The sequence below is a fragment of the Lithobates pipiens genome, unplaced genomic scaffold (genome assembly GCF_037356315.1).
Source record: "Lithobates pipiens isolate NorthernLeopardFrog02 unplaced genomic scaffold, aLitPip1_a1.2 Scaffold_27, whole genome shotgun sequence".
Lineage (NCBI taxonomy): Eukaryota > Metazoa > Chordata > Amphibia > Anura > Ranidae > Lithobates > Lithobates pipiens.
This window is the reverse complement of record NW_027507788.1, coordinates 57,825,323-57,852,778: the sequence shown is the minus strand read 5'-3', so window position 1 is coordinate 57,852,778 and position 27,456 is coordinate 57,825,323. Positions and strand designations below refer to the sequence as shown.

The 27,456-nt window shown below is 39.4% G+C and overlaps 1 protein-coding gene across 1 annotated transcript in view; it reads left to right on the top strand.

Annotated features, from left to right (window-relative positions):
* Nucleotides 1–20,832, top strand: part of BUD13 (BUD13 spliceosome associated protein) — a 73,402-nt gene extending 52,570 nt beyond the window's left edge. The window contains exons 7-11 of the mRNA XM_077456961.1: nucleotides 1,817–1,916; nucleotides 4,773–4,911; nucleotides 5,005–5,183; nucleotides 7,414–7,495; nucleotides 19,668–20,832. Coding sequence (XP_077313087.1) covers nucleotides 1,817–1,916; nucleotides 4,773–4,911; nucleotides 5,005–5,183; nucleotides 7,414–7,495; nucleotides 19,668–19,761 — 594 coding nt within the window. The 3' untranslated portion in view covers nucleotides 19,762–20,832. The remainder of the gene's footprint in view (nucleotides 1–1,816; nucleotides 1,917–4,772; nucleotides 4,912–5,004; nucleotides 5,184–7,413; nucleotides 7,496–19,667) is intronic.
* The last annotated feature ends 6,624 nt before the right edge of the window (nucleotides 20,833–27,456 follow it).

The window sequence follows — 27,456 nt, the reverse complement described above, 5'->3', positions numbered from 1 at the left end:
ATACACATTTTACAATACACCCATATGTACCTGGCACGCCTGCTTGGCTCATGGCTCCTAAGAAAGCAAAATGACGACTACATTTCTACTTATGTATATGTCCATGTCATTTGTGAGGATGATACACAGAGATAGATATATATATATATATATATATATATATATATATATATATATATATATATATATATTAAATAAATATAATATAATATATATATAAATATAATATAATATAATATATATATAAATATAATATAATATAATATATATATATATAATATAAAAAAACAATTTTTTACCTCCTTTCCCCTACCCTCCAGAAAAATAACTAAATAAATAAAAAAGTTATCCTTCCATAGTGTTATTGACTTACCATATTAAATGATGATATTTTGAGAAAGAATGCCTTGTACTGTATTTCACTGTTGAGGTGAAATAAATCCATCCACTCCAGGTTTTACGGAAACAGGATTCCTGCCTTTCACCAATGTCGTAAGCTCCTCCGTATGCAATATCCCATTCACCGTTTTAATTTAGTGTCTCTCACTGTTGGTGGAGAGGACGACTTCCAATGTGCCGGTATACAGGCCCTCGCCACGTTAAGGAGGTGTCTTACCACTGATTGGCGAGATTATCTACCCCTTGAGGGCTGAACATGCTGCTGCGTCTTGATCAATAGAGAAACCAGAGATATCTTTAATCAGAGCGCACACCTCTTGCCAATAAGAGCAAATTCTGGGACATGTCCAGAAAATATGGAATAGTGTTCCCCATCCTTCTCTGCATCGCCAACACATCGGGTCAACATTACAGAACATTCAGTGCAGTTTCTCTAGAGATCTATACCATCTAGTCAAAAGCTTGTACCCTGCTTCCTGCAGTTTTGAAGTGACAGAAGATTTTTGTATGAAATAATAGATCCCTTTGATCAGCTGAAAATGTTCTGTTCATTTTTTTCCCCATGCCAATATAAAAAAGGAAGCGTGAATCGGATGGTGCTATTAATACAGCATGCATCTTGGATAGTTCCCGCCGTACTGGCCCGGCCCTCTACACGCAATCTCTCAAAACTAGTGTGCAAATCTAAAAATTCTGTACTCTTTGGTAGTCAAATAAGATGGTGCCGTAGCTGTATTGCCTGCCTTGTTGGTAAAGATGGTGAAAGCATGGATTCTATATTCCTCATGGATTTTCAGACATTTGCATCTCGAAAAAATCCAACAGTCGGAACTTGCCTACCTCTAAGAACTGATGAAATTTTGGATCAGTCATCCCTGACAGAAAGTCTGGGTTTCATATTACTGGCACCAAAAGTGATAGGATGCTCACTTACCTGAGCCAGACACAATTAATCCATGGGAGGGCCTTTAGTGGAATAGAGAATATATGTTGCTCCGGAGATACCCAGCTCTTTATCCGACTATGATTGCACCAGTCCAGTATCCATTGTAAATGTGAAGCTTGATAGTATCATACTGGATCCGGAAATCCCATGCCCCATGTGCACTTGGGCATAGTGAGTATTCCTTTTATAATCTTTGGTGGATGACCTACCCACAAAAATATATTGCGTTCGTTTGCCCTAAAATTAACTTTAGTGTATTTTTTGCAGGAAATTTGTGCTTGATAAACTTATGCAAATGTGTGTCATACAAAATAGAACTATTTATATAATTTTATTCTCCAGAGTGCAGTAAATGTTTAATGGTCAGAAGAGAGTGGTTTAACTAATCTTCAGACCTACAATAATTTTTTAAATGTGTGCAAAAAAACAGCTCTGACAGCAAAAGGGTTAAACATCCTGTAAATGTTTCAGATGCTTTCTGGTGGAAGAGTTGGCCTTGTCTCTGCTGAGGTTTTGAGAGAAGAGAAGGAAGAGGAGAGGAGGACTCAGAAAGACAATAAAAATCTAGAACGTGAGTGGAACACTGCAAATTGATATGAATATGAATTGTTGAAGTTTTTCTTGCACAGGAATGGCAAACTTATTGGGGGTGTTGAGAAAAGTTTTCCTAAGCTTTGCTGCTCAGTTTTTTTCCTAAATTGTACATTTAATAAGACGATGCATAGATCTTATATGGAGGGTGAAGGTCCTGTTCCCAATGCTGCTTTTTGAAAACACAAACCCTTTTGTCTTTTCTTCTGTGGTTAAAGTGTGTGCCTTGGCAAAAAGAAAAGAAAAAAAATATCCTAATGGTACAGGATACAAGCTGAATATTAATAGACCACGTGTTATAGGCTGGAACCTTCAGGTTATTGGACACTGGCAAAACTGTGCTGGATATGCCCCCTGGGTGTACATCATACAGAGAGTCTAGGTGAGAGGTGTGGAAAACTTAGAATAATTTAATATAAGATGCCTGCAATTTTAAGCCTAGCTATTTCAGTGCCAGATTTTTATATTTTTTTATTATATCAGGAAAATAATCATCTTGATCAGTACAATACAGGACTATTATTTTTTCTTCATATTCTTAATCAACTTATCACTATTTTTCAACTAAAAAAGAGAAGCAGTGCATCTAGATCAGTGTAGCCTTGGTATAACCTTAGGAGCCGTACACGGACCCCGCTGTTTGGGGATCGCCTGTATTGTTGCTTTGGGCAAGGGATCCTGCTTCGGCAATCTCCTTGGCACTTCATACAATGCATGTAGTTGCAGCCGCAGGGTGCTATACAGGTCCAAGGCCATGGTCCATCCCTATGGAGCCCAGACCCTGAAGACCCCCTCTGGGGGCATGCCCTTCATAAAGGATGAAGCCTGAATCTTGATTTGGGACCAGTTATACAGACAGGTAAGCTAGGGTTACCTTGTACTAATACTGTAGGCTCACTATTTACAGGTTTTCAAATTAGTATTCTACAATAATTCTATCTGGGAATTGTTTGAAATGTATTCACTTCTATAGTGTTAAACTTGGCAGTAAAATTCCACCATTCAGAGCATAATCAAAGTGACAAGTCTATTCTATTACATATAGTAGAAGATCCAGATCCTGATCTCAAAGGTATGTGCAAACAGTGCTAAAAAGTCCAAAAATTGGAAAAAACTGTAAACTCATAAAGTGCACTGAAAGTGCAAAAAGTGCTGAAAAGTGAAAAAAAACTGTGCAAAAAAGACGTCCAAAAAACAGTACAAATAAAGGGTTCAGTGCAAAACAATGCTAAAAATGCAAAAGATTTAAACTGTCCAAATAGACGCAAGAAGTTGCCTATATGGGCATAAATACACAACCATCAAATTATAAAAAATTATAAAAATTACAGAAAATAATGTTTCAAATATAAAAGTGCTCAATGTCTATTAAATTGCTATATATTTATGTAGTGTTCAATTAATATCTCATAAAGTTCCAGACGAATCAAAAAGAAGGTGACTTTCGTGTTCACATATATCCAGTGACTTCTGTGCTCGACCCCTTTGGATCCCCACTCACCAGATTCCTGTCCCCCTAAGGGGTTACGGGGATGTAGTATCTCCACCTGTGGACGCCCTGTGCCTGATACCTCCACCTTCTAGCTGTATATTTGGTACCCAAATGACGCTCCTTTTCGGATGGTAGTCAACGGGCAGATGGTTCCTCAGAGGAGAAAAAGACCAATTCCCATAGTGTAGTATGTTTGTCACCACGGAATACGTTTATTGAAAAAAATCTTTGACAGTCAGTCCCAAATTCAAATCACAAAATATATATATATATATTTTTATAAAATTATATATATATTATTTAATTTTTTTTCTCAAAAATGTAATATAAAAATGCCAAAATAACAAAAAATAGAAAAACTAAAAAAAGTGAAAATTAAAATTTATAGATAGTTTTTTTCCAAAAGATGTATATATCATGCAAAATGGCATACAGTAACCAGCATGCTAAGTAAGCAAAAATGGGACCAATATGTAGGACTAAAGTTATGGCTATGCTCTTTTATGGGAGCTGAATGGTTAATGCCATATTTGTGCCCAAAACGTTAATAAACAATAATCCTTTTCTTTAAAAAAAAAAAAAATCAAATGAAAAGACGAAAGCTTTCTGCCGTAGTGCTATGTCAAGGAGATCATGGAAGAGCGGCGTGCGTTCCAGCTGCGCTCCACGAACTCGGGAGACCGGCTCCGTTGTACGCGTTTCGTCAGACGTCCTCAGTAACGGTCAGAGATATCGGTTAGAGATATCTGATTCTGTCAGTGAGTATAAGACAAGTAAGGGTTTGTGGATGTTATTTACAGACTTGTTCTCCAGCTCTATCAGAATGGTCAGAGTTTGATTCCTTGTTTGCAATGACTAAGAAGGAGTGTTCCATTACATCCATCATGTTAAGTGTTGCATACAGTGGTCTAAATGAATGCCTGAATAAACCATTTATAAATAAATACATTAAACAGATTTATTTATATAGCACATCTAATATACACAATTAAACTCTGTGAGTGATCCCTTTTTCTGTTCAGCAGATCACTGGCTGAAAAGAAATGCAAATCACCTATATCTTGCCTTAGGGTATTTTTCTGATTTTCTGATTCCGGTTAACACTTTTCCCAGTTCCATTAGTACCAATTGCGAGGCCTTTTGTTTACAGCACTGGACAAAGTTTACTTCTCGCCCCTGTGGCAGTGACATTGACTAAAAAATCCTCCAAGTAGAAAAAAGATGAATTCACAATTGGAAAACTACACAATGTCTGAGGTTAATGACCAGTTACATTTTTCCCTGTTTCTTTAATGTTTGAAACCGCTTTTTTTCTCCAAATTTTGTATTGCGTTTTCTGTGCAGAGGATTCAAGAAATTCAGAAACCATTTTTAGAGACAAAAGCGGAAAACGGAGAGACTTAAAAGCAGAGCGTGAACAGCAGCTTCAGAAACAAGCCACACAAGAGAAACGTGATGAGCAGTATGCCCAGTGGGGCAAAGGGTATGAGACCTAATACTTTTTATTACTGCAAGCAGCTTTAATGCAGGCAATAGACAGCAAAATTTTGAGGTGACAATGTGCAATTTCTTTCAGTCTGGTACAGCAGAAACAGCAGCGTCAAAAAGTGGAAGATGCAGCTCGGGAGATGTCAAAGCCTCTGGCTCGATACATTGATGACACTGACCTAGATCGCCTGTTACGTGAACAGGAAAGGGATGGCGATCCAATGGCTAAGTTCCTGAAAAAGAAGAATGAAGAACAAAGCAAAAAAGGTAAATGTCCCCAAAAAATTGAACTGTAGCAATCTTCAGAACCATGAAGGTACAATGTGGTAAAAAGTAACTGGGTAAATTCTGTAACAGACTTTTTTTAATTAGTTTTACAGAATCTGGGTGCAACTCTTGCCTGTTAATTACCATCACAAATCTTATTGATACATTTAGCAGTACTCCCTTGTAGTCATGGAATTGAAAGAATTGTGTATAGTGCAATTGTAGAGACAGTGCAGCAGTGTATACACATAATGGACTCCCTTTTAACCCTTTCATGACTAAGCCTATTTTTGGAATTTGGTGTTTACAAGTTAAAATCCATATATTTTGCTACAAAATTACTTGGAACCCCCAAACATTATATATATATATATATATATATATATATATCTCTCTCTCTATATATATATATATATATATATATATATATATATATATATATATATATATATATATAATCTCTATATTTTAGCAGAGACTCTAGAGAATAAAACGGCGATTGTTGCAATATTTTATGTCACACGGTATTTGCGCAGCGGTGTTTTAAACGCAACTTTTTGGGAAAAGGGACACTTTCATGAATTTAAAAAAAACGAAACCGTAAAATTAGCCCAATTTTTTTGCATAATGTGAAAGATAATGTTACGCCGAGTAAATAGATACCAAACATGTCACACTTTATAATCGCACGCACTCGTGGAATGACGACAAAATACGGTACCTAAAAATCTCAATAGGCGATGTTTTAATTTTTTTTTACGGTTACCAGGTTAGCGTTACAGAGGAGGTCTAGTGCTAGAATTATTGCTCACGCTCTGACGATTGCGGCGAAACCTCACGTGTGATTTGAACACAGTTTACATATGCAGATGCGACTTCCGTATGCGTTTTCTTTGCTTCGCGAGCTAGCGGGGACGGCAGGCGCTTTAAAAAAATGTTTTATTTTTTTTTGTTTAAAAAAAATAAAAAAATTTGATCACTTTTATTGCGGTCAGAAGGAATGTAAACATCCCTCGTGACAGTAATAGGTGGTGACAGGTACTCTTTATGGAGGAATCGGGGGTCTAAAAGACCCCTGATCCCTCCTTTACACTTCAATGTATTCAGATCGCCAAAAAGCAATTCTGAATACTGTATATTTTTTTAAAACCGGCGCCATTGGCAGCCGAGTAAATGGGAAGTGACGTCGTGACGTCGCTTCCGTGTTTACTATTAGGAGACTGGAATGATGCCGATTACGGCATTATTCCAGTCCCTCCCCAGCACCTGGAGTCATCCGATCGTGAATCGGTGCTCCCGATCGAGTGGGAGCACCGGTAACAGTGGCGGGAGGGAGGGACGTCCCCTCCTGATTCTCCGGCATAACAGCCAAGCGGCTTTTAGCCGCTTCGGTTGTTATGGCTGGATAGCCGATCGCCCGCTGTAAAAAAAACGGTACCGGGATGATGCCTGCAGGTGCGGGCAGCATCCCGGTATAACCCCCGGAAGCTGAGTACGCACATCTGCGTACGCTCGGTGGGAAGGGGTTAATAAAATCCCTGTTTGGTATAGAAAATGTAGCTTTAATGTGTTATTATAGCAAATTCACTTGAAAATTGGTAGATCCCTTCTACAGCTGCTCTTTTTGCTGTACATAAAATCAAGCTGTCCATGAACGCAAATTTTCCCAGTTCCTGATGAGCCAGCACCATTCCTCCCAACATCTTTTGTTTGCAAAATCATTGGAGCTGGTCTTAAAATTTCAAAATTGTCAGGCGAGCTGCTCCTCCATCCAAAATGATACAGGCACTGTTCAGTTATTTTGGCTGCCATCGGCAATGGCTGTCAGCTTAGCATGGATGGCATAATTTACTTTTTTTTTTTTTTTCTTTCCATTCATCCAGCGGGTTGAATGAAAAAAATCTGTGTATGGCCAGCTTTCACCATAGGCATGAGATGGCCGTGGCTTGATCAAGCCATATTCAGCAAGATTAGGCATTTAAAGATTTGATGGAGAAGTTAGGAATCCCTATGCTATTGTTCTTCACAGAAATGGGCTGCTGTATTTCCTGCATTCCTTCCAACTGTAGAAACAAAATGGACACATAGCATTGCCTTCTAAGATGTCGGAGTACCTCAGTGATTCTCTTCATTGTTTAAATTAGTGCTAGGACTTTGAAAACTTTTTTTTTTTTGTGTGTGGCAAATTGGAGATTAAATGCTTTTTTTTTTTTATTATTCTTCTCTCCAGAGCGCCCAAGATATAAGGGTTCAAATCCTCCCTTAAACAGATTTAATATCTGGCCAGGGTACCGCTGGGACGGTGTTGACAGGTATGTGAGTTCATATACAAACTATATTATGTAATGTTTGGTCAACATTACTGACCCTGTTGCCCATTAATATGTGTGCATTCGGAACCAAACACTGGTGCTGCCAGTTCAAAATGGCAAGCATAAAATTTCTCATACAATAAATGTAAAATTCATATAATTTCTTAACCTTGGCTACCAGTCACTATTACCCTGGTCATGTCATAGGTCAATATAGTCAGTCCAGATATTTAATTACCATAGTCTTAATTCTGTAGTCTTCCCACAAAGTTTGCTAAACCCAAAACCATTTCACTTTTTGTCCATCCCTGCACAGATTATACAATAACAAGTCAGCATGGGTCTCTTCTGTCAGTCACTGCTATACTGTCTAAGTTGGTAGCCTCATCTTAATTACTCTGCTTTATTTTTGACCTCTCCTATGTCTTAAAACATGAATTATAAAACATCATATTAAAGCTGTACACACATATACATCTTGTTTTTTTTTTTTTTTTTTATAAGTATCCCCCAACATATAAATTAGTTTTTGGCCCACATCATGCAAATATCAAGATATAAATAGCATAATGTATCTTATAAAGCATCAATAACATACATTCTTAGCGAAATATCATACTCATTAAATTACACCTCTCAGCTTAGTTTTATCATTTTTTTTGAGGGAAGAAAAAAATGTGTTTGTAACGATTGAGCAAAATGGGTGGGACCTTGTGCGCTGCTAGTGTTGAAACTATAAGCTAAAATGTATCTCAGCTGCTGACACTTCCCACACCTCCCTACAGTGTTAATGACTGAAAGCTGAATGCATTATACACCTGTGTGTGTACACACATGTATAAAGTGTCACGCTATTAATCGCAAACATATACACCTCCTAAAAAATGCTCATGCACACACCTATGTGTGTACACACATATGTAGAGTGTCGCGCTATTAATCGCAAACAACTTGCAATCTCCTAATGGTGATACACTTTAAAAATTACAGTATATGATATATATGTGCAAAATCTGTGTACATACAAACATATACAACTCCTAAAAAGTGCTTGTGCATCCGTGAATTTTGAACAAAGTTATAAAATGTGCATATATATATATATATATATATATATATATATATATATATATATGCACATCTATATATATATATATATATATATATATATATATATATATATATATATATATAACAAGTCCATATATTCAACAAAAAAGTCAGTTTAAACAGATAAAGTGACAGGTGCCTTCATGCATCAGTGTTCTCCTCCCCCATCAGATGTACCCTCACCTTAAGGGCTTCGGATTTAAGCCTGAAATGTTAACAGTGGCTGATCTGGATCTCTCCTTATCCCCAGCTGCTGCACATGGATCCTTCTCACTGTGACTCTCTTTCCACATTAGGCTCCACAGCTGTCTCTTAATTATATCCACCAAGCCTCCTCAGATTCACATATAAAAAGCAATGAGGCATACCATAGCGAAATACTGCTTTAAAACTTTAATCCTTTAAAACATGTTATACATTCAACTCATATTTCCACAAATAAAAACACTCATGTAGTACATGTAGCGGTGAGCCTATACCCCAGATCTGCAGCCCCAGTGTATGCGGTGTGCGCACTCTCCTATTCCTCCTCTCCTCACTACCAAACGCCTCGTCAGATTGCCGGAATCTGACTGTCTAACAAGGAGTTTGGTAGTGAGGAGAGGAGTAATAGAAGTGTCCGCACACTGCATACACCAAGGCTGCAGATCTGGGGTATAGGTTTTTCCTATCCCCTCACCGCTACATGTACATGTAAGGTGACAGTACATCTGATGGGGGAGGAGAGCAGTGATGCATGAAGGCACCTGTCACTTTAAACAGATAAACTGACTTTTTTGTTGAATATATGGACTTAATAGTTATATGCACATATTATAACTTTGTTTGAAATTCACGGATGCACAAGCACTTTTTAGGAGTTGCATATGTTTGTACGTATAAAGATTTTGAACATATATATCATATACTGTCATTTTTTGAAGTGTATCGCCATTAAGAGATCAAAAGTTGTTTGCAATTAATAGCGCAACACTCTATATCTATCTATCTATCTATCTATGTATATATACACACACACACACACACACACACACACACACACACACGTGTGTGCATGAGCATTGTTTAGGAGGTGTATACGTTTGAATGTTTATCGATTTTTGCACATATATTTTATAAAGCTCATCGCAATTTGGAGATCTCAAGGAGTTTGCGATTAATAGCGTGACACTTTATACATACAGTGGTGTGAAAAAGTGCTTGCCCCCTTCCTCATTTCCTGTTCCTTTGCATGTTTGTCACACTTAAGTGTATCGGAACATCAAACCAATTTAAACAATAGTCAAGGACAACACAAGTAAACACAAAATGCAATTTGTAAACAAAGGTGTTTATTATTAAAGGTGCAAAAAAATCCAAACCATCATGGCCCTGTGTGAAAAAGTGATTGCCCCCTAAACCTAATAACTGGTTGGGCCACCCTTAGCAGCAACAACTGCAACCAAGCGTTTGCGATAACGTGCAATGAGGCTTTTACAGCGCCCTGGAGGAATTTTGGTCCACTAATCTTTGTAGAATTGTCCTAATTCAGTTACATTAGAGGGTTTTCGAGCATGAACGGCCTTTTTAAGGTCATACCACAACATCTCAATAGGATTCAGGTCAGGACTTTGGCTAGGCCACTCCAAAGTCTTCATTTTGTTTTTCTTCAGCCATTCGGTGGTGGACTTGCTGGTGTGTTTAGGATCATTGTCCTGCTGCAGAACCCAAGTTCGTTTCAGCTTGAGTACACGAACAGATGGTCGGACATTCTCCTTCAGGATCTCTTGGTAGACAGCAGAATTCATAGTTCCTTTTATCACGGCAATTCTTCCAGGTCCTGAAGCAGCAAAACAGCCCCAGACCATCACACTACCACCACCATATTTTACTGTTGGTATAATGTTCTTTTTATGAAATGCAGTGTTCCTTCTACGCCAGATATACTTGGACACACACCTTCCAAAGAGTTCCACTTTTGTCTCATCGGTCCACAGAATGTTGTCCCAAAAGTCTTGGGGATCATCAAGATGTGTTGTGGAGAAATTGAGACGAGCTTTGATGTTCTTTTTGCTCAGCAGTGGTTTTCTCCTTGGAACTCTGCCATACAGGCCATTTTTGCCCAGTCTTTTCCTGATGGTGGAGGCATGAACGCTGACCTTAACTGAGGCAAGTGAGGCCTGCAGTTCCTTGGACGTTGTTGTGGGGTCTTTTGTGACCTCTTGTATGAGTCGTCGCTGCGCTCTTGGGGTAATTTTGGGCGGCCGGCCACTCCTGGGAAGGTTCACCACTGTTCCATGTCTTCGCCATTTGTGGATAATGGCTCTCACTGTGGTTTGCTGGATTCCCAAAGCTTTGGAAATGGCTTTATAACCCTTTCCAGACTGATAGATCTCAATTACTTTCTTTCTCAATTGTTCCTGAATTTCTTTGGGTCTCGGCATGATGTGTAGCTTTTAAGGATCTTCTGGTGGACCTTACTGTGTCAAGCAGCTCCTATTTAATTGATGCCTTGATTGTGAACAGGTGTGGCAATAATCAGGCCTGGGTGTGGCTAGAGAAATTGAACTCAGGTGTGGACAACCACAGTTATAGTATGTTTTAACAAGGGGGGGGCAATCACTTTTTCACACAGGGCCATGATGGTTTGGATTTTTTTTCACCTTTAATAATAAACACCTTCATTTACAAATTGCATTTTGTGTTTACTTGTGTTGTCCTTGACTATTGTTTAAATTGGTTGGATGTTCCGAAACACTTAAGTGTGACAAACATGCAAAGGAACAGGAAATGAGGAAGGGGCAAACACTTTTTCACACCACTGTATGTGTACACACACAGGTGTATAATACATTCAGGTTTATAATGATTGAACATTTTCTCAAAGTGGAACTCTACTCATAAAAATGTGATAAAAATAATATTCATTAGCAAGAAAAATACATTTCGCATTAATTATTATGCAACCATTTTACTGAAGCCCAGAACTTCTGAGCAGTATTAGAATATCAGGCTGTCAACAGACTGGTCTCTAGATTCTAATCAATGCAAAAAAAAAATAGAGCACACCTGAGCATGTGCAGAGCAGGGTGAGACCGTGGATTTTAAACAGTATTGGCATTTATTTCTACTGTGTTTCATAGCTATACCTGCAAACGGGGTCAGCCTCAAGTGATCCAGCAGGAATTACATTTCTGACCAAAGTTCCACTTTAAGGTGTTCACAATAGTAATACTTATGGTATATATAACAATCAAAACAAAGGTAAGTCTCTACATACAGAATATCGCATACAATTGTTTAGAATTGTCCATTACTGAAATCGTTTAATGTCTTTTTCTGCAAAAGTCTCTTGTATGCATTCCACTTGCACTTATGTGAATAACACCCCTGCTCATCTCATTCAGACTGTGACTACAATAGTAACTGAAAATGTCACTGTCACAAAAGTGAATTTAAATGGACACTTGAATTGTGAATTCTCCCACTTATGATCTTTAATGTACTTTCAGTCTTCAAGAGTTATTGACATACATTCCTTTAGAGGCTTTGATTGGAACAAGAGCTCACATCTAAAACACGGATCTGTTTAGAAACAAAACTACACCAATTTAGTTAATTTTTTTAAACACATGAACTTTTTATCTCCCACTTTCCAGCATTATCTAAGCAACTATCATTTGCCTCTTGACCTCCTAAAATGAGTGACAAAATCTATCCAAAGTTTCATATGGCCCAGTAAATTATATCTAATTTAGTCTACAACAGCCCATACATACATCCTGTCCAGCAATGAATATGAGTGTGGACACAAGGTTCTATCGTCTATGCCAAGTATAGAACAGAATGGAACTAATTTTTCATAAAAATGAGTACCATCATCTATCAGTGCTGTGTACACCCCGATCCTGGGAAACACTTCCCACGTCAGACACTTAGCTGTTGTCTCATACATTTGCAGGACCATATGAAAAACTTTGATTTACTTTTAAAAGGAGCAGACATTTATTAAAGTATATCTATATCTACAGTTTGTTCTTTCATTGCAATATAGTCTATATACAGGCACACAAAATAGACTTTGTAGAACTACATTTTATGAAATTACATTGTGATAATGTTAAGAATTAAAACAAATCAAATAAAATTACACGGTCACTTGCACAGTCTGTTAAATCCAAAGAGGTTAAGAAAATGTGCATTACTATGTCCCTACTTATCTGAAAGAAGACAATAAAACCTGAAAACATTAATCAGTGTTATTATCAATGATGAAACAATGCCTATTGAGCGAAAGAAAGCTTCACATTTTTATGACAGTTTCTGTTGTCAGTAAAACTTTTTAAATTTAATATTACAGGAGCCATACAGTAAATATAATGCCATTACAATTTATTGAATTACATATGACACATTAGCACATTGCGCTCTTGTCTCCAAAAAACATTTTTTCCCACATCAATAAATGTAACACTTACAGTGCCTTGCGAAAGTATTCAGCCCCCTTGGACTTTTCAACCTTTTGCCACATTTCAGGCTTCAAACATAAAGATATAAAATTTTAATTTTTTGTGAAGAATCACCAACAAGTGGGACACAATTGTGAAGTGGAATGAAATCTATTGGATAATTTAAACTTTTTTAGCAAATAAAAAACTGAAAAGTGGTGCGTGCAAAATTATTCGGCCCCTTTACTTTCAGTGCAGCAAACTCACTCCAGAAGTTCAGCGAGGATCTTTGAATGATCCAATGTTGTCCTAAATGACTGATGGTGATAAATAGAATCCACCTGTGTGTAATCAAGTCTCTGTATAAATGCACCTGCTCTGTGATAGACTCAGGGTTCTGTTGAAAGCGCAGAGAGAATCATGAAGACCAAGGAACACACCAGGCAGGTCCGTAATACTGTTGTGGAGAAGTTTAAAGCCGGATTTGGATACAAAAAGATTTCCCAAGCTTTAAACATCCCAAGGAGCACTGTGCAAGCGATCATTTTAAAATGGAAGGAGTATCAGACCACTGCAAATCTACCAAGACCTGGCCGTCCCTCTAAACTTTCAGCTCAGACAAGGAGAAGACTGATCAGAGATGCAGCCAAGAGGCCCATGATCACTCTGGATGAACTGCAGAGAACTACAGCTGAGGTGGGAGAGTCTGTCCATAGGACAACAAGCAGTCGTACACTGCACAAATCTGGCCTTTATGGAAGAGTGGCAAGAAGAAAGCCATTTCTCAAAGATATCCATAAAAAGTCTCGTCTAAAGTTTGCCACAAGCCACCTGGGAGACACACCAAACATGTGGAAGAAGGTGCTCTGGTCAGATGAAACCAAAATCGAACTTTTTGCCCACAATGCAAAACGATATGTTTGGCGTAAAAGCAACACAGCTCATCACCCTCAACACACCATCCCCACTGTCAAACATGGTGGTGGCAGCATCATGGTTTGGGCCTGCTTTTCTTCAGCAGGGACAGGGAAGATGGTTAAAATTGAGGGGAAGATGGTTGCAGCCAAATACAGGACCATTCTGGATGAAAACCTGTTGGAGTCTGCAAAAGACCTGAAACTGGGACGGAGATTTATCTTCCAACAAGACAATGATACCAAACATACAGCAAAATCTGCAAAGGAATGGTTCACAAATAAACGTATCCAGGTGTTAGAATGGCCAAGTCAAAGTCCAGAACTGAATCCAATCGAGAATCTGTGGAAAGAGCTGAAAACTGCTGTTCACAAACGCTCTCCATCCAACCTCACTGAGCTCGAGCTGTTTTGCAAGGAAGAATGGGCAAGAATTTTAGTCTCTCGATGTGCAAAACTGATAGAGACATACCCCAAGCGACTTGCAGCTGTAATCGCAGCAAAAGGTGGCTCTACAAAGTATTAACGCAAAGGGGCCGAATAATTTTGCACGCCCCACTTTTCTTTTTTTTTATTAGTTAAAAAAGTTTCAAAAATCCAATAGATTTCGTTCCACTTCATAATTGTGTCCCACTTGTTGGTGATTCTTCACAAAAAATAAAAATGTTATCTTTATGTTTGAAGCCTGAAATGTGGCAAAAGGTTGAAAAGTTCAAGGGGGCCGAATACTTTCGCAAGGCACTGTATAATTGGTGACCAAAAACAAACCACATATCTGTGATAAGGCTAACCCAGTGTTTAATAAAGTAACAAAACTATAGATCCCACACTACATATACTGTATATACACATACTCCTTGTACAGTGCAGTATTATACTTAATTGGTTGGTTGCAGATTTACATTGCATGCTATTACTTTGTATGATCCCCCAAAATCCCAATTTTAATATGTTATTCAGGAGAGCCCCTCCTAAAATATGTCTCATGTATATTGCACCCAAGAACATAGCTTCCGGGTCTTTCAAAATGTTATTAACTAGAATTTCCTTAATAATATATACACATTTTATTGTTAATTAGATCATAATAATGCAGAGTGACCCTAATACAAAAACGAAATTTGCCACCTGTAGTAGCTTTACTAGGAACTTGAATAATAAAATCAAAAGGAGTGACATTTTCCACAGTATAACTTTATACATGAAAATGTGCTGACTGCATCTAGAATAAAGGAATAAATGATTACTTTAGTCAACCTAATAATCAGCTTGATGATTACTAAATATTGTAATCAGGTAGGACAAAATAAGTTATAGCTAATACCAAGAAGGGACCTTGCTCACCAAAGCTTAGAAACTAATAGAAATGAAGACTTATTCTCTAACTCACCCTCTGTATGTGCTACATATAGCTATTCTTTTTAGAGAATAGGAAACAAATATAAATTTTGCGTTCCCTTTTACCAAATAAATAAACCCCATTGCTATATTTGTTAATTACTACTAAGTAGTAGAGGTGCACGATTCTGGGAAAAATGAGAATCGCAATTCTTTTGCTTAGAATAAAGATCACGATTCTCAAAACAAAAAAATATTTTAAAGATTTACAACTTCTGAACATTGAAATAATATTAATAATAAATAGCCATATTACTCTTGCTTCAAACATATTTAAAGAAATGTAATGAAAAACAATGTAATGTGAAATAGACATTACAATTACATTCAAAAAAACATTTCAAGTATCATGTCAGACAGATGAGCAGAGTTAAAGATTCTTAGCTAGAAACACAAGCCTTTCCACATTTTGTGGCTTCAGTGCAGAACGGCGACAAGTGACAATGTTGCCCCCTGTGCTAAAAACCCTTTCAGGAGGGGAATTGGTTGCAGGAATGCAAAGGTATTTTCTGGCTAGTGCAGAGAATCACAGATACAGCTCCTTGTGGGCATTCCGCTAGACTAATGGATCATCTTCACTGTCGGTGTTGCCTAAGAACAGAGAAAAGTGTAGCTCCAAGGACAGGCTTTCAGATTGAAGACTGAAATAGGTGGAGAGCAGGTTTAACAGACGAGACACTGACATATTGCTCTCCTGAAAGCGCATCTGTGAAGTCTGCCAGTAGGGTGAGAGTCTTGTCAACAGCCTCCAGGACCTCCCAGATCTTGCCATGTTGGCAAGAGGTGCCTAGCCTTGCGGTCAGAAGAAAGGACATGGGTAATGGCAGCTTGCTGCTCAAGTATCCTCCTCACCATAGCCTGTCTAGATCCCCACATTGTTGGGCACTCTGTCTTAAGCTTGTGGTCTGGTAAACAGAGTTGTTTTTGTGCTTCAGAAAGCTCCCTCATCCTTCTCCAACTGTAGCTGAAACACCTGACAAGCTTTTTGCACAAACCCATAGCACGCTCAATTCGTGGGTCCATCATTGCATTCTCTATTGCGAGATGAAGCTTATGAGTCGCCAGCAGTTGTTCCTGGGAGAATGGTTCCATCACTCCGATATCTTCCTGTCAAAATGTCAAAGATTGGAGATCCCAGACATGGATCTGTTTATGTCCAGGTTCCACAAAGAAATCAACAACTTTGTGTCAAGAACAAAGGATCCACTAGCTTGCGGAACTGATGCCTTGCTATTCCCGTGGAATCGGTTCTCACTGATTTATGCATTCCCTCCTATTCTGCCTGCATCCATGACTTTGCTGGATCAAGCAGGAAGGGAAGTCAGTGATTCTTGTGGCCCCCAGCAGGGCCCAGGAAATCTCGGTATGCAGAGATTGTAAATATAACAGTAGGGGACCCATGGACCCTACCGCCACGGCCAGACCTTCTTTTGGTATTCCATCCTACTTTACAAACACTATATTTAACGGTTTGGCTATTGAGACCCACACTCTGAAGAAACGTGTGCTGTCAGGTTCAGGGGTTTCTATCTTGGTTAATTCAAGGGAGCCGGCCTCCATAATTATATATTATGATGTCTGGGAAGCATATGTCCCCTGGTGTGAAACCAAGGGCTGCACCCCAGAAATAGGTCAAAGGTAGAATCCTTGACTTTCTGCAGATGGGGTGAGAAATAAAGCTGGCCTTGAGTCCCTTCTAAGGACAGGTCTCGGCCTTATCAGTAGTATTTCAAAGACCACTTGCTTCGCTTTCTTTGGTTCAAAACTTTATTCAGGGGGTAACACGGCTTAGGGTTAGGTAACCCCTGAACCCTTGGGACTAGAACTTTAGTTTTGGCGGCATTACAAAACGGCCTTTTTTGGACTGATACGACATATTCCCTTTCCATAGTCCTTTTTTGACAAGGAAACTTTTTTTTTTTTTTTTGGTAACCATATCTGCTGCAAGAAGGGTATCTGAGTTGGCTGCTCTTTCTTGTAAAGAGCCATATTATTATTAAAGGATAAGGTAGTATTCCGTCCTCATCTTAACGTTTTACCAAAGGTAGTATCAGGTTTTTATCTAAACCTGGATATTGTTCTATCTTAATTTTTTTCCAGAACCCTGTTCTATGGAAGAAACATCACATCATTCTCTTGATGTGGTGAGCAGTCTACTTAAAGACGACTGCTCAGATTCAGAAAATGTATGTTTTGTTCGTATTGCCTGAAGGTCCTAAAAGAGGACAGGTAGCATGGAAATCTACTATTCTAAATGGATTTGACAAGTAATCACTCTAGCTAATGGTTTAAAGAGGTAGTTTCTACCCTCTCAAATCAAAACGCACTCCTCTAGGGATGTTAGGGCTTTATAGGCAGTGCATCGCCAAGCCTCCATGGCTCAAATCTGCAAGGCCGCAACTGGGTCTTCAATCCATACATTTACCAGATTCTATCAGGTGGATGTAAAAAGACACAAGGATGTAGCCTTTGGGCGCAGTGTACAGCAGGCAGCAGTACAAGTCCTCTCGTGGTGCCCTACTTTTGTTGTCTCCCTCCCCTCAGTTGGCAGTACTCTGGGACATCCCACATAGAAATTACTGCGGCTCTGTCTCCCGTGATGTACGATTAAAGAAAATAGTATTCTTATAACAGCTTACCTGTAAAATCCTTTTCTTTTGAAGTACATCATGGGACACAGAGGTCCCGCCCCTCTTTCTAGTATACACATGTATTGGTTTGCTGCAAAACTGAGATGCTCCCGTTATGAGAGGTGTAATATAGAGAGGCAACTTCCTGTTTAGGGTGTGCCAGTGTCAAGCACCTGAAGGTGGACTATAACCCACATAGTAATTACTATGGATCTGTGTCCCATGATGTACTTTTAAAAGAAAAGGATTTTACTGGTAAGCTGTTATAAAAATCCTATTTTTACACACAAAAAATACAGACACATATAATACATTTAACTAACTGATATAAATATAAATCCTCCTATGAAATACTAACAAGTGTCACAAAATCAAAGATATGAAACAGAGAGTTCTAATTGTAGTTGTATGGCAGATGCATACCATTTCCATATTCATCATATACTGTGCAGAATTTGGCATCGGTTGCATTCTTCTTACAATTCACTCAAAGAACTAACAACACATAGGGTCCTTCCACCCCAACGTCTTTACAACCACTGCAGACTTATTCTAACCTCCATTTGGGAGATGATCAGTCTCCCTCCATTAATCACACATACATTATTCCCTAACAGTCTACAAAGATTACAGAGAAATTAACTTGCATTTGTGAACATTCATTAACACAATGTCATTATCTTCTGTTTTCTATATAGCAATACACATTCCACCTAGCAAAATATTCATGCATATGAATACATATGAACACAAATTCCTGAATATATCTCTATCTATCTCTCTATCTATCTATCTATCTCTATCTCTCTATCTCTCTATCTCTCTATCTCTCTATCTATCGCCTTACAAAAATGCTTGTCTCAAGACACGGAAAACCGCCAAACCCTCCTTGCCATGGCATTCAGGAATGTCTCAACCTGATCTTAACTCAGTCAGTACACAGACAACACATACCATAACAGATAAACACATATACACCTATATTACAAAGATGATACATACCTTTTAACTTTGTTAACAAATGGAGGTCCAAAACCTTTCTTATTTACCTGTCAGGGCTTGCCTTTCCTGAAATTTCTAAACTTGAGAGTATTGTTTTACACCACAACTTTTATGTTCTGTTATCTTTTCACATACAATAAACAATTCTAATAATAACTATATTAGTACTCATCCTTAAAAAATATATTTAACTTAGGCTTTCCAGGGGTCTGATAACTCCTCCAGGTTGATTGCCAATCCAGGAAACCAGCATGCATGTAAAATTTAGGCAACCCAAGATCAAGAACCTCTTCCAAACTGGACTTGCCAGTTTAGGGAACCAATATAGGTTCTCCAGGGGTCCTTAAATCCCCAAAACCTCATCCAGACTAAATTTTGCAGTCTAGGGAACTAACATGCATGTAAAACCTAGATTTACACAGAGTAACTAACCCTCTACAGGGGTACCCCTTTAATAAAAAAAATAAAACATTTCCACTAAGGGCATCTCATTCTGTAAAATGCACCTTAACTCACCCACAGTTGAGCAAACCCAACCTGCTATTACAAAGATCTGCCTGGTGGACAGCGATACCCCAACAACTACCTGACACTTTTTAAATGTAAATTCTCCTCTGTAGAATTATTTTACAATACATAAATGATAAATGTTAAGCAGATTCCTCCTTCACACATTTTGTTTGTCCTGTAGGTCTAATGGATTTGAAAACAAGTATTTTGCTAGAATTTCAGAAAAGAAGGCTGTCCAAGAATCTGCATACAAGTGGAGTGTGGAAGATATGTGAACACGTCACCTTTGCCTGGAACTTTGAACAGACCATTTCGAATAGCTGTGAACATACAAGCAAACTGTCTAACATTTTCTATGCTGTTTTCTGTTTAGTGAATCCCATAATGCAGTTGACCTGTGGATACTAAAGTAGAACTAAAGGCAAAACTAATGTTTTCATTTTAGATAAAGGAGAGGGTAATAATCACTGCCATGTTTTCCATTGGAGAAATTTCCCGTCACTACCTGTCCCACAGCCAAAACGGGAAATTAGTGGAAATCCCTTCAAAATGAGGGATTCCATGGTTGTCACCAGAACTAGTGTCCCCAATTGGAAGATTGCCCCCTCTGTTTCTGTCTAGCGTAACCCAAAATGTGTAATTTTCTTTTACTTTTTGGTGATTGTAAACCTGACAAATGGGGAGAATGTCCCCAACGGGGGGCACAGACAGCAATAAAAACATGCAGGGTGTTCTGATCCCTCTCCACTCTTTCCTAAGCTAAAAAAAAGTCTTTAGTTATACGTCAACTGTATTTTCAACACTAGGCTCGCTTATTATGTGTTTATGCAACAGGTTATGCTTGTATGTACTGTATAGGGGTATATATATATTGACCTTCTTAAAATGCTACTTGCCTGCCTGTCATGCCGATTCTTTGACTTCAGTACTTTGAGCCACTGACTGAGAACAAGCATAGAGGAAGGGAATTATTCTGAGTCTATGACTTTAGAGTGCTACAACCAGACAACAAACATTTTCAGAAGGAGATCGACAGTGGTAGCCCTGTGTTACTTCGATAACAGGTATTCAGGTAAACAATATTCCTTTAAAAGCCACGGATTTCATGACAGTCTGTCTCACTCATTGATTAATGCAGGAATATAATTTTATCTATCTACCCCATGGGTACATGTTGCTACATGGGTTCCTCTATACTTCAGGAGGATTTCAAGAGGTTTAAAGGGTAAAGAAAATATTTTTTATATAATTTAGGACCCTTTAAAAAAAAAAAAAAAAAAAACTTTGTGTTGTATTTTACTGGATTCAGGTCTGTAATATATTAAATGTGTCCTTTGTATTTAAAATGGAGTTGTGGTTTCTTTAAAACAGCCATGGGTGTTGAACATTTTCTATTATGTGTTTTCCCAACTCTTCAACTATTCTTTTAGCTGTAACATTGCAAAAAAGGGACATCACATTCCTTTAAGCCCAACTCCAGCCAAAAACTTTTTTAGTCTTGGAGAGAAAGGAAAAGTGGGGACACTCTATCACATTTATATGAAGTGATGGGGATCTTTCCAAAATAGGCTTACATTTTGTGGTAGAGTGAGTTAGAACCCATCCTAATGTGTTAGCAGCATGCCTTAAAAAAATTCCCAGAATAATTATTCCAAACTTCAAATATTTATCTGTTTTACTATTTGAAGACCAAGCTGGTCATAGCACAAAACATAAGACTTAGAAAATAAGAGCTCTGTGTGCTTACCCCTCTAGCATACTATTCCCTGGCTCTCCGTAATCGTACAGGTGAGAGGGCATGAGCAACCCACTGTGTGGTTGTCTGGTTTAGGATATTGGCTAATTTGCACTTATGTAGCTCTCATCTTCAGAAACGGAGGCATCTGCCACTGAAACTATAGATTGTTTACTTAAATGATTGTTCCTGCCCATAAAAGGAAATCTCCTTTTCATACCAAGCATACCTTGAAAACATGGGGAGAAAAAAATAATCCTTGATTGGTTTAAATGTCAGAATGAGCACGACTTTCTAATAAGATGTGAGGGGCCTTCAGCTTTTATTAAAATGGATCTTCTTGTCGGTTTAGGCATTATGAAGATGATTTTTTTTTTTTTTTACTTGATATCACGCGGTCAAGTATTTGATCCATGCTCCATATCTCACATGGAATCTTTTTCATTGAACTCCAGCCATCTATGAACTTTTCACAATTGCACATTTAATTTCAATAATTTTTGATTTTAAACATATATTTTCGTAACATAACATAACATTGATACAATAGCGATGACAGTGCACATCATACAATATACTATAGTGCCGTTACATATCAACTTCCAATCTCGTATCTTTCATTATACTAGTGTTGTTAGCATTGTATCAACATATAGCTCCAGTGATTCCCCACTCGTGCAAGGGTAAAAGTGCACGTGTTAGGGACTCACCAAAAGAATCGACTACAACTTCCTATTGTGTACTATTTGAAGCCTTACACTAACAGATATGAATTCATTTAACTAAGCAACCTGAATGAACTAAACCAGCTATTCATCACACTCCGCACTAAACAAAAAAGCATTTCCTCTGTAAATAACAGATTTTTGTCATTAACCAGCATAACCCTTATACCAATCCAACCATGGCTTCCACTGCAGTGCAGAAGCCCCAAATTGGTTCTGCGATGAGGCAAACAGCAGTTCATATGTGGTATGGGTGTGGGTAGTCATGATTACTTTTATGGACGGGGTGGCATGGTCTTTCCAGTGGCGGGCTAGAACCAGTCTTGCACTTAGTAGAACATGGATAACCACCGTCCTGGATTCTGCCGGGAGTGTTTCACTGGTTAAAGATAGTAGGGGCCAGGTCTGGGGACATGGGTATGTGGATTTTCAGAATTTGGTCAAGCAGTTGATAAACTGCTCTCCAAAACATAGTTATCACTGGGCAGGACCATAGAATATGATATAGAGTTCCCACTCTACTACAGCATAGAACAGTGGAATGTGGAGTGAATTTTGCAATCCTATATGGGGTCAAGTACCACTTGAGTGATATTTTTTGGGCTAATTCCCATAGGTTGGCACTTCTAGTAGCCGCGTATGTCACACTTAAATCCTTTTTGGTATACTGATGGGGGGAGGTGACAAGTATTTCCCAGGTTTGTAGGGATGCTAGAACCGTGGGAGATAAGGTTTTGGGCTGCGGGGTATAATAACGGATTGCCAGAAGTAAATGGCGCAGATTATGGTCATGGTTTTGGGAGCTCTTTCTGTCCATCTGTATTTACCGGTTCCTGGGAACAATGCCTTGAGCTGAGTTAATAAGGTGGCTATATAGTAGTCCTTAAAGTTTACCATGCCTGCTCCTCCTACTTTCCTGAACGTAACCAGCCGCGGGAAGGTGAATCTCGCTTTTTTCCCTTGCCAAATGTAGTGGCTAATTATTGATTGGGCTGTGGTAAAAAAGGAGTTTGGTACGGGTAACAGGTTCTAAATAGATAAATTAGATGGGGTAAGATCGTCCTTTTAAAGGCCGCCAAGCCTGTCCAGGAGAGTTCTGTTTTAGCTAAATCATGAAGTTTCAATTTTAGTTTGTCTATAAATGGGACATAATTAGCTTTATATAGGTCATCTACTTTGGGTGTTAGAGTGGTACCAAGATATTTTATCCCTTTACTTTCCCACGCGTAAGGATATTCTTGTGCTTATTTGTGCTGTATTATTGGGGGGATGTTCAGACCCAGTATGTAAGATTTGGATTCATTCACCTTTATAAGACATGCAGTTAAACATTAAAGTATGGTGCACCGAAACCAGGGAGTTCTCCACATCCGTGATCATTAAAATAACATCATCGGCAAATAGGCTGATAGAGTGCGAGGAGTTATGCATTTTGAACCCCGAAATATGTGGATGGTTATGAATATGACACGCCAGGGGTTCCATCAGAAAGTTGAATATTAGTGGCGATAGAGGACAGCCCTGGCACATCCTGTTCGCAATGGTAAAAGGAGTTGAGAGAACCCTGGATGTAAATACCTAGGCCATAGGTTTGTTCTAGAGGACCATGATTGCAGAGGAGATGGGGCCTTTGAATCCAAAAGCGGTTAGTACCTTGGCCAGATATCCCTAATGTATGCGATCAAAGGCCATCTCTCCATCCAAAGCCAGGAGCAGAGAAGGCGTTCCTGTCACGTTTGCGTTGTGGATGATATTGATTAGTGGCATCTGATGTCTGGCACCCGTTAGTGAACCCCGATTGGTCCGGGTGTATATCTGATAAACATTGTGCTATGAGTTTGGCGTATCATTTTAAATCATCATTATTAAGGAGTGATATCGACCGATAGTTCTGCGGAGTGGATGGGTCCTTCCCCGGCTTCGGTATAGTTATTATTAATGCCTTTAACATTTCCGGGGAAAGATGAAGATTCAACAGCATCATTGAACAAACTGAGAAGATGGGGTGATAGAATCTGTTTAAATGTCCTGTAATATTCCCCAATGAAACCATCCAGTCCTGGGGACTTCAGTGGTAGGGAGGCTATAGCTGCTTCAACTTCAAGCAGGCTAAAGGGTAGATTTAGCAGCTGAAGATGGTCTGCTGTTAACTGAGGGAGGGACAATTTGGCCAAAAAGCTGGCTATTTGCTCTGGTTTGGGTTGGTGAGTAAGGGGATCCTTCTCCAGATTATAAAGAGAACCATAATAATTGCTAGAAGCATCTGCAATATCATTAGGATGGTAATGTTTAACCCCAGTGGTAGGGTGAGCTACATATGGTATCTGAGTTTTATACCTGCAACCACGCAGATGATGGGCCAAAGTCTTCCCTGCTTTACCATTGGCATAGTAGGCCATTTTTAATCTTCTGGACGACTTCTCAAAATCTTCCAGAAGGCAAAGCCTGAGATCGTGTCTAAGCTGTGATAATTTATGGGATAGGGAAGGTGAGGGATTCCGTTTGTTTTGAGTGTCTAGATCATGGATGTTGTCAGTAATTTCCTTAATGCGTTGTTTCCTCTGCTCCAAGTTTGATAAAAATGCTTCTCATGAATGCCTTATGGGCATTCCATACAGTAGAATAGTCAGCTACAGAGTCCAGATTATTAGCAAAGTATTCTATCAAGTGAGTCTCCAGAGCGTTCCTAGTATCTTCCCTTTGCAGGATAGATGGGTTTGCTCTCCACATCGGGTTGCCGAGAGGGAGTCCGCTATAGTTAGGGTCACTGATGCGTGGTCCGACCAGGTGGTGATATTAATCGTTGAAGCAATGGTACGAGTTAGGAGATCCTGGTCCACCAGGAAGAAGTCGATTTGGGAATATGAACGGTGGGGCGTTGGAAAAAAAGGATGAAGTCCCTCTCACCCGCATGATAACATCTCCACACATCGTACAAACTGTGCTGATGCAATACATTCTGAAGAGATGGGCCCTTGCGAGTAGTTGTAGAGGTTGTATCAATAGCTTTATCAGGAGCAAGATTAAAATCTCCACAGACCACTAGGCTTCCTCTCTTGAGCTGAGCAATCTTTTTCAACAATTTGAGGAACTTAATTTGGTGAGTGTTGGGGGGTATAAACACTTGCAATTGTATATGTGGTAGAGTTGATGTCACAAATCAAAATGAGGTACCTGCCATTAGGGTCTTTGATTTATTCATGAAGCTGAAAGGAGACCGTGTCCCTAATCGCTATGAGGACTCCTCTTATCTTTGACTTATCGATCGCGGTAAAGATATAAGGGTAGCTCTTATGTGAGCATTTTAGGCTGTGCGGTAGCGCAGAAGTGCATTTCCTGCGCACACAGGACATCACTCTCTTGTACTGCAATGCTTCGGACCACAGTGATTTGCGCTTAACTGGGTGGTTGAGGCCCTTTGAGTTAACAGATTCGGTCACCCCCATGAAGCTTGTTTGAAAATGCTATGTTCTTTTTTTTTTTTTTTTTAAAGATAGCTAGGACTTGTGTCCGGTGGTCCCCCCAATAAACAAAGTGTGTGGCACCTGTGGTGGGTAGCATATGAGGAGATTTTGAGTAAGGTACTGACAGGTTGAAGAGACGTCACGATGTATTGAAGAGGTGGGTTGACTGTGCTGTGGCGAGAGATCTTCGAATACGCTGCTTAGGAGATGGCCGTTCGTTAGCTTGTACTGAGTGCTATGAATAGAAAAGTCAAATATCTCACAGCAACAATAAAAACATGTCCAACAGAACTGTAAGTCAGGTTTCTGAAAGAAATAAGGCATATGAACCCGAGGGCTGACTACTTGGGTTTTTTTTTTTTTTTTTTTTTAGTTCAGTCGATTGCAGCTGCTTGCTGCTCATGTAAAATTAAGGGGTCAATTTCGTGGCTTAAATGGGGCTCCCCCTTCTCATGGGACTTTTGTTCCCTGGCCATAGCAAATTAGGTCAGGTATGCTTCTTAGAGTTTTTTTTGCAGTAACCACTCTCTAATCTGACTCCACAGTCTGTTCTTTTTTGGGTGAAGTAGGGTCGTTGTCCAGATCCAGGACAATATGCCACTCTTTAAGTAGTGACAGACCCTTTTCTAGCGATGACACAAGATGGGTGTTCCCATCTTTGGTAATTGATGTTGGTCTGGTATCCCCATCTGTAGGATATCTGGTGGCTCCTGTGTGCCTTAGTAATTGTGACTAAGCTTCTCCGCTTTTTCAGCGTATACTGCCACAAATCTGCATAGAATTGTAGATGATGTTGGGTTGGGACATGTTCTTTAGAGCGCATGAGCTGCGTTTTAACATGATAGAAATGTAGTCTCAATATTACGTTCCTTGGTATTTTCTCTGGAAGATAAGATGGTTTGGGAAGGCGGTGAATACTATCAATAGTGATATCCAACGCAGAGAGGTCAGGGAGAAGGTCTGAGAATACGGTGGGAGCGTAGGCCCTTAAATCTGCCTGCTGGACGGTCTCTGGTATACCTCTGATTTTCAGATTTTCTCCTGCTTCTGTCCTCCATGTCTGCAATCTTTGCATTAATACTCTCCATCTCCTCCTCATGTTCCTCCTGGGCGTCCACCAGGTTGTTTATTGTTGTAGCGAATTTTCCCATTTTACTTTCAACGTGCTCTACCCTGGATTCCACCTCCTGTATATCAGTATGAAACCTTCCCATACAGGACATTATATCAGCCTGTATAGTGCTGCGCAGGGAGAGCAACATGTCCTTTAAACAGTATCCATGACGGGTTGATTAGCAGTAGGGAATTGCTCTATCCTGTGTGGGAGTTCCCTTGTGTCATCCCCCGCCCTATCACCGAACTGCATCCAGGGCCATCCATCCTAAACCTGGCCTTAGCTGGGCTAGCTGATTGTGGTGCGCCAAGACTGGAGTGGAGGCTCGCCGGGGAGCCACTCTTTGCGCTGTACAAGGTGGGGGGCCCGCACTGTGTCGGGGTTGATAAGGCGCTAGCGCCATCTTGCCTACCTCCCTGCTGCAGTTACGAGTAGAACGCCATACATTTTTGTGGCTTTCGGTTATCTATGCGCTTCTGCGACATGGTCGTCCAGTCGCAGCAGTTGTCACCAGATCCAGGTGAGTGGATGCCTCCAGGGAAGCCGTTTTGTGCCGCTAGATGTCCCGGTGGGGAGGAGCGCCATTCTCAAGCTGCTTCCTCCATCCGCGGCTGGCCACGCCCACATTTGCACTTTTAAATGATTTCACTATTTGGCACTTTATATGTTATTGCACTTTACTGCATAACATGTGTATCTATAAATTATTATTGTATAGCAGTCACAGCTACTTAAAAGTATAACCTCTAATAAAAGTAATAGTTTTAGAAAATTGAACAAGAATACTTCAAGCAGTAGTAAACCACAGTTGATTGAAATAAAATAAAAAATCCCCTGCAAGGCAATGTTATAATGTGCTAGTATACATTGAATAGCACACTGTGAGAGACTCACCTTAGAACAAAGCCCTCCAGCACCACACTGACCTCTTC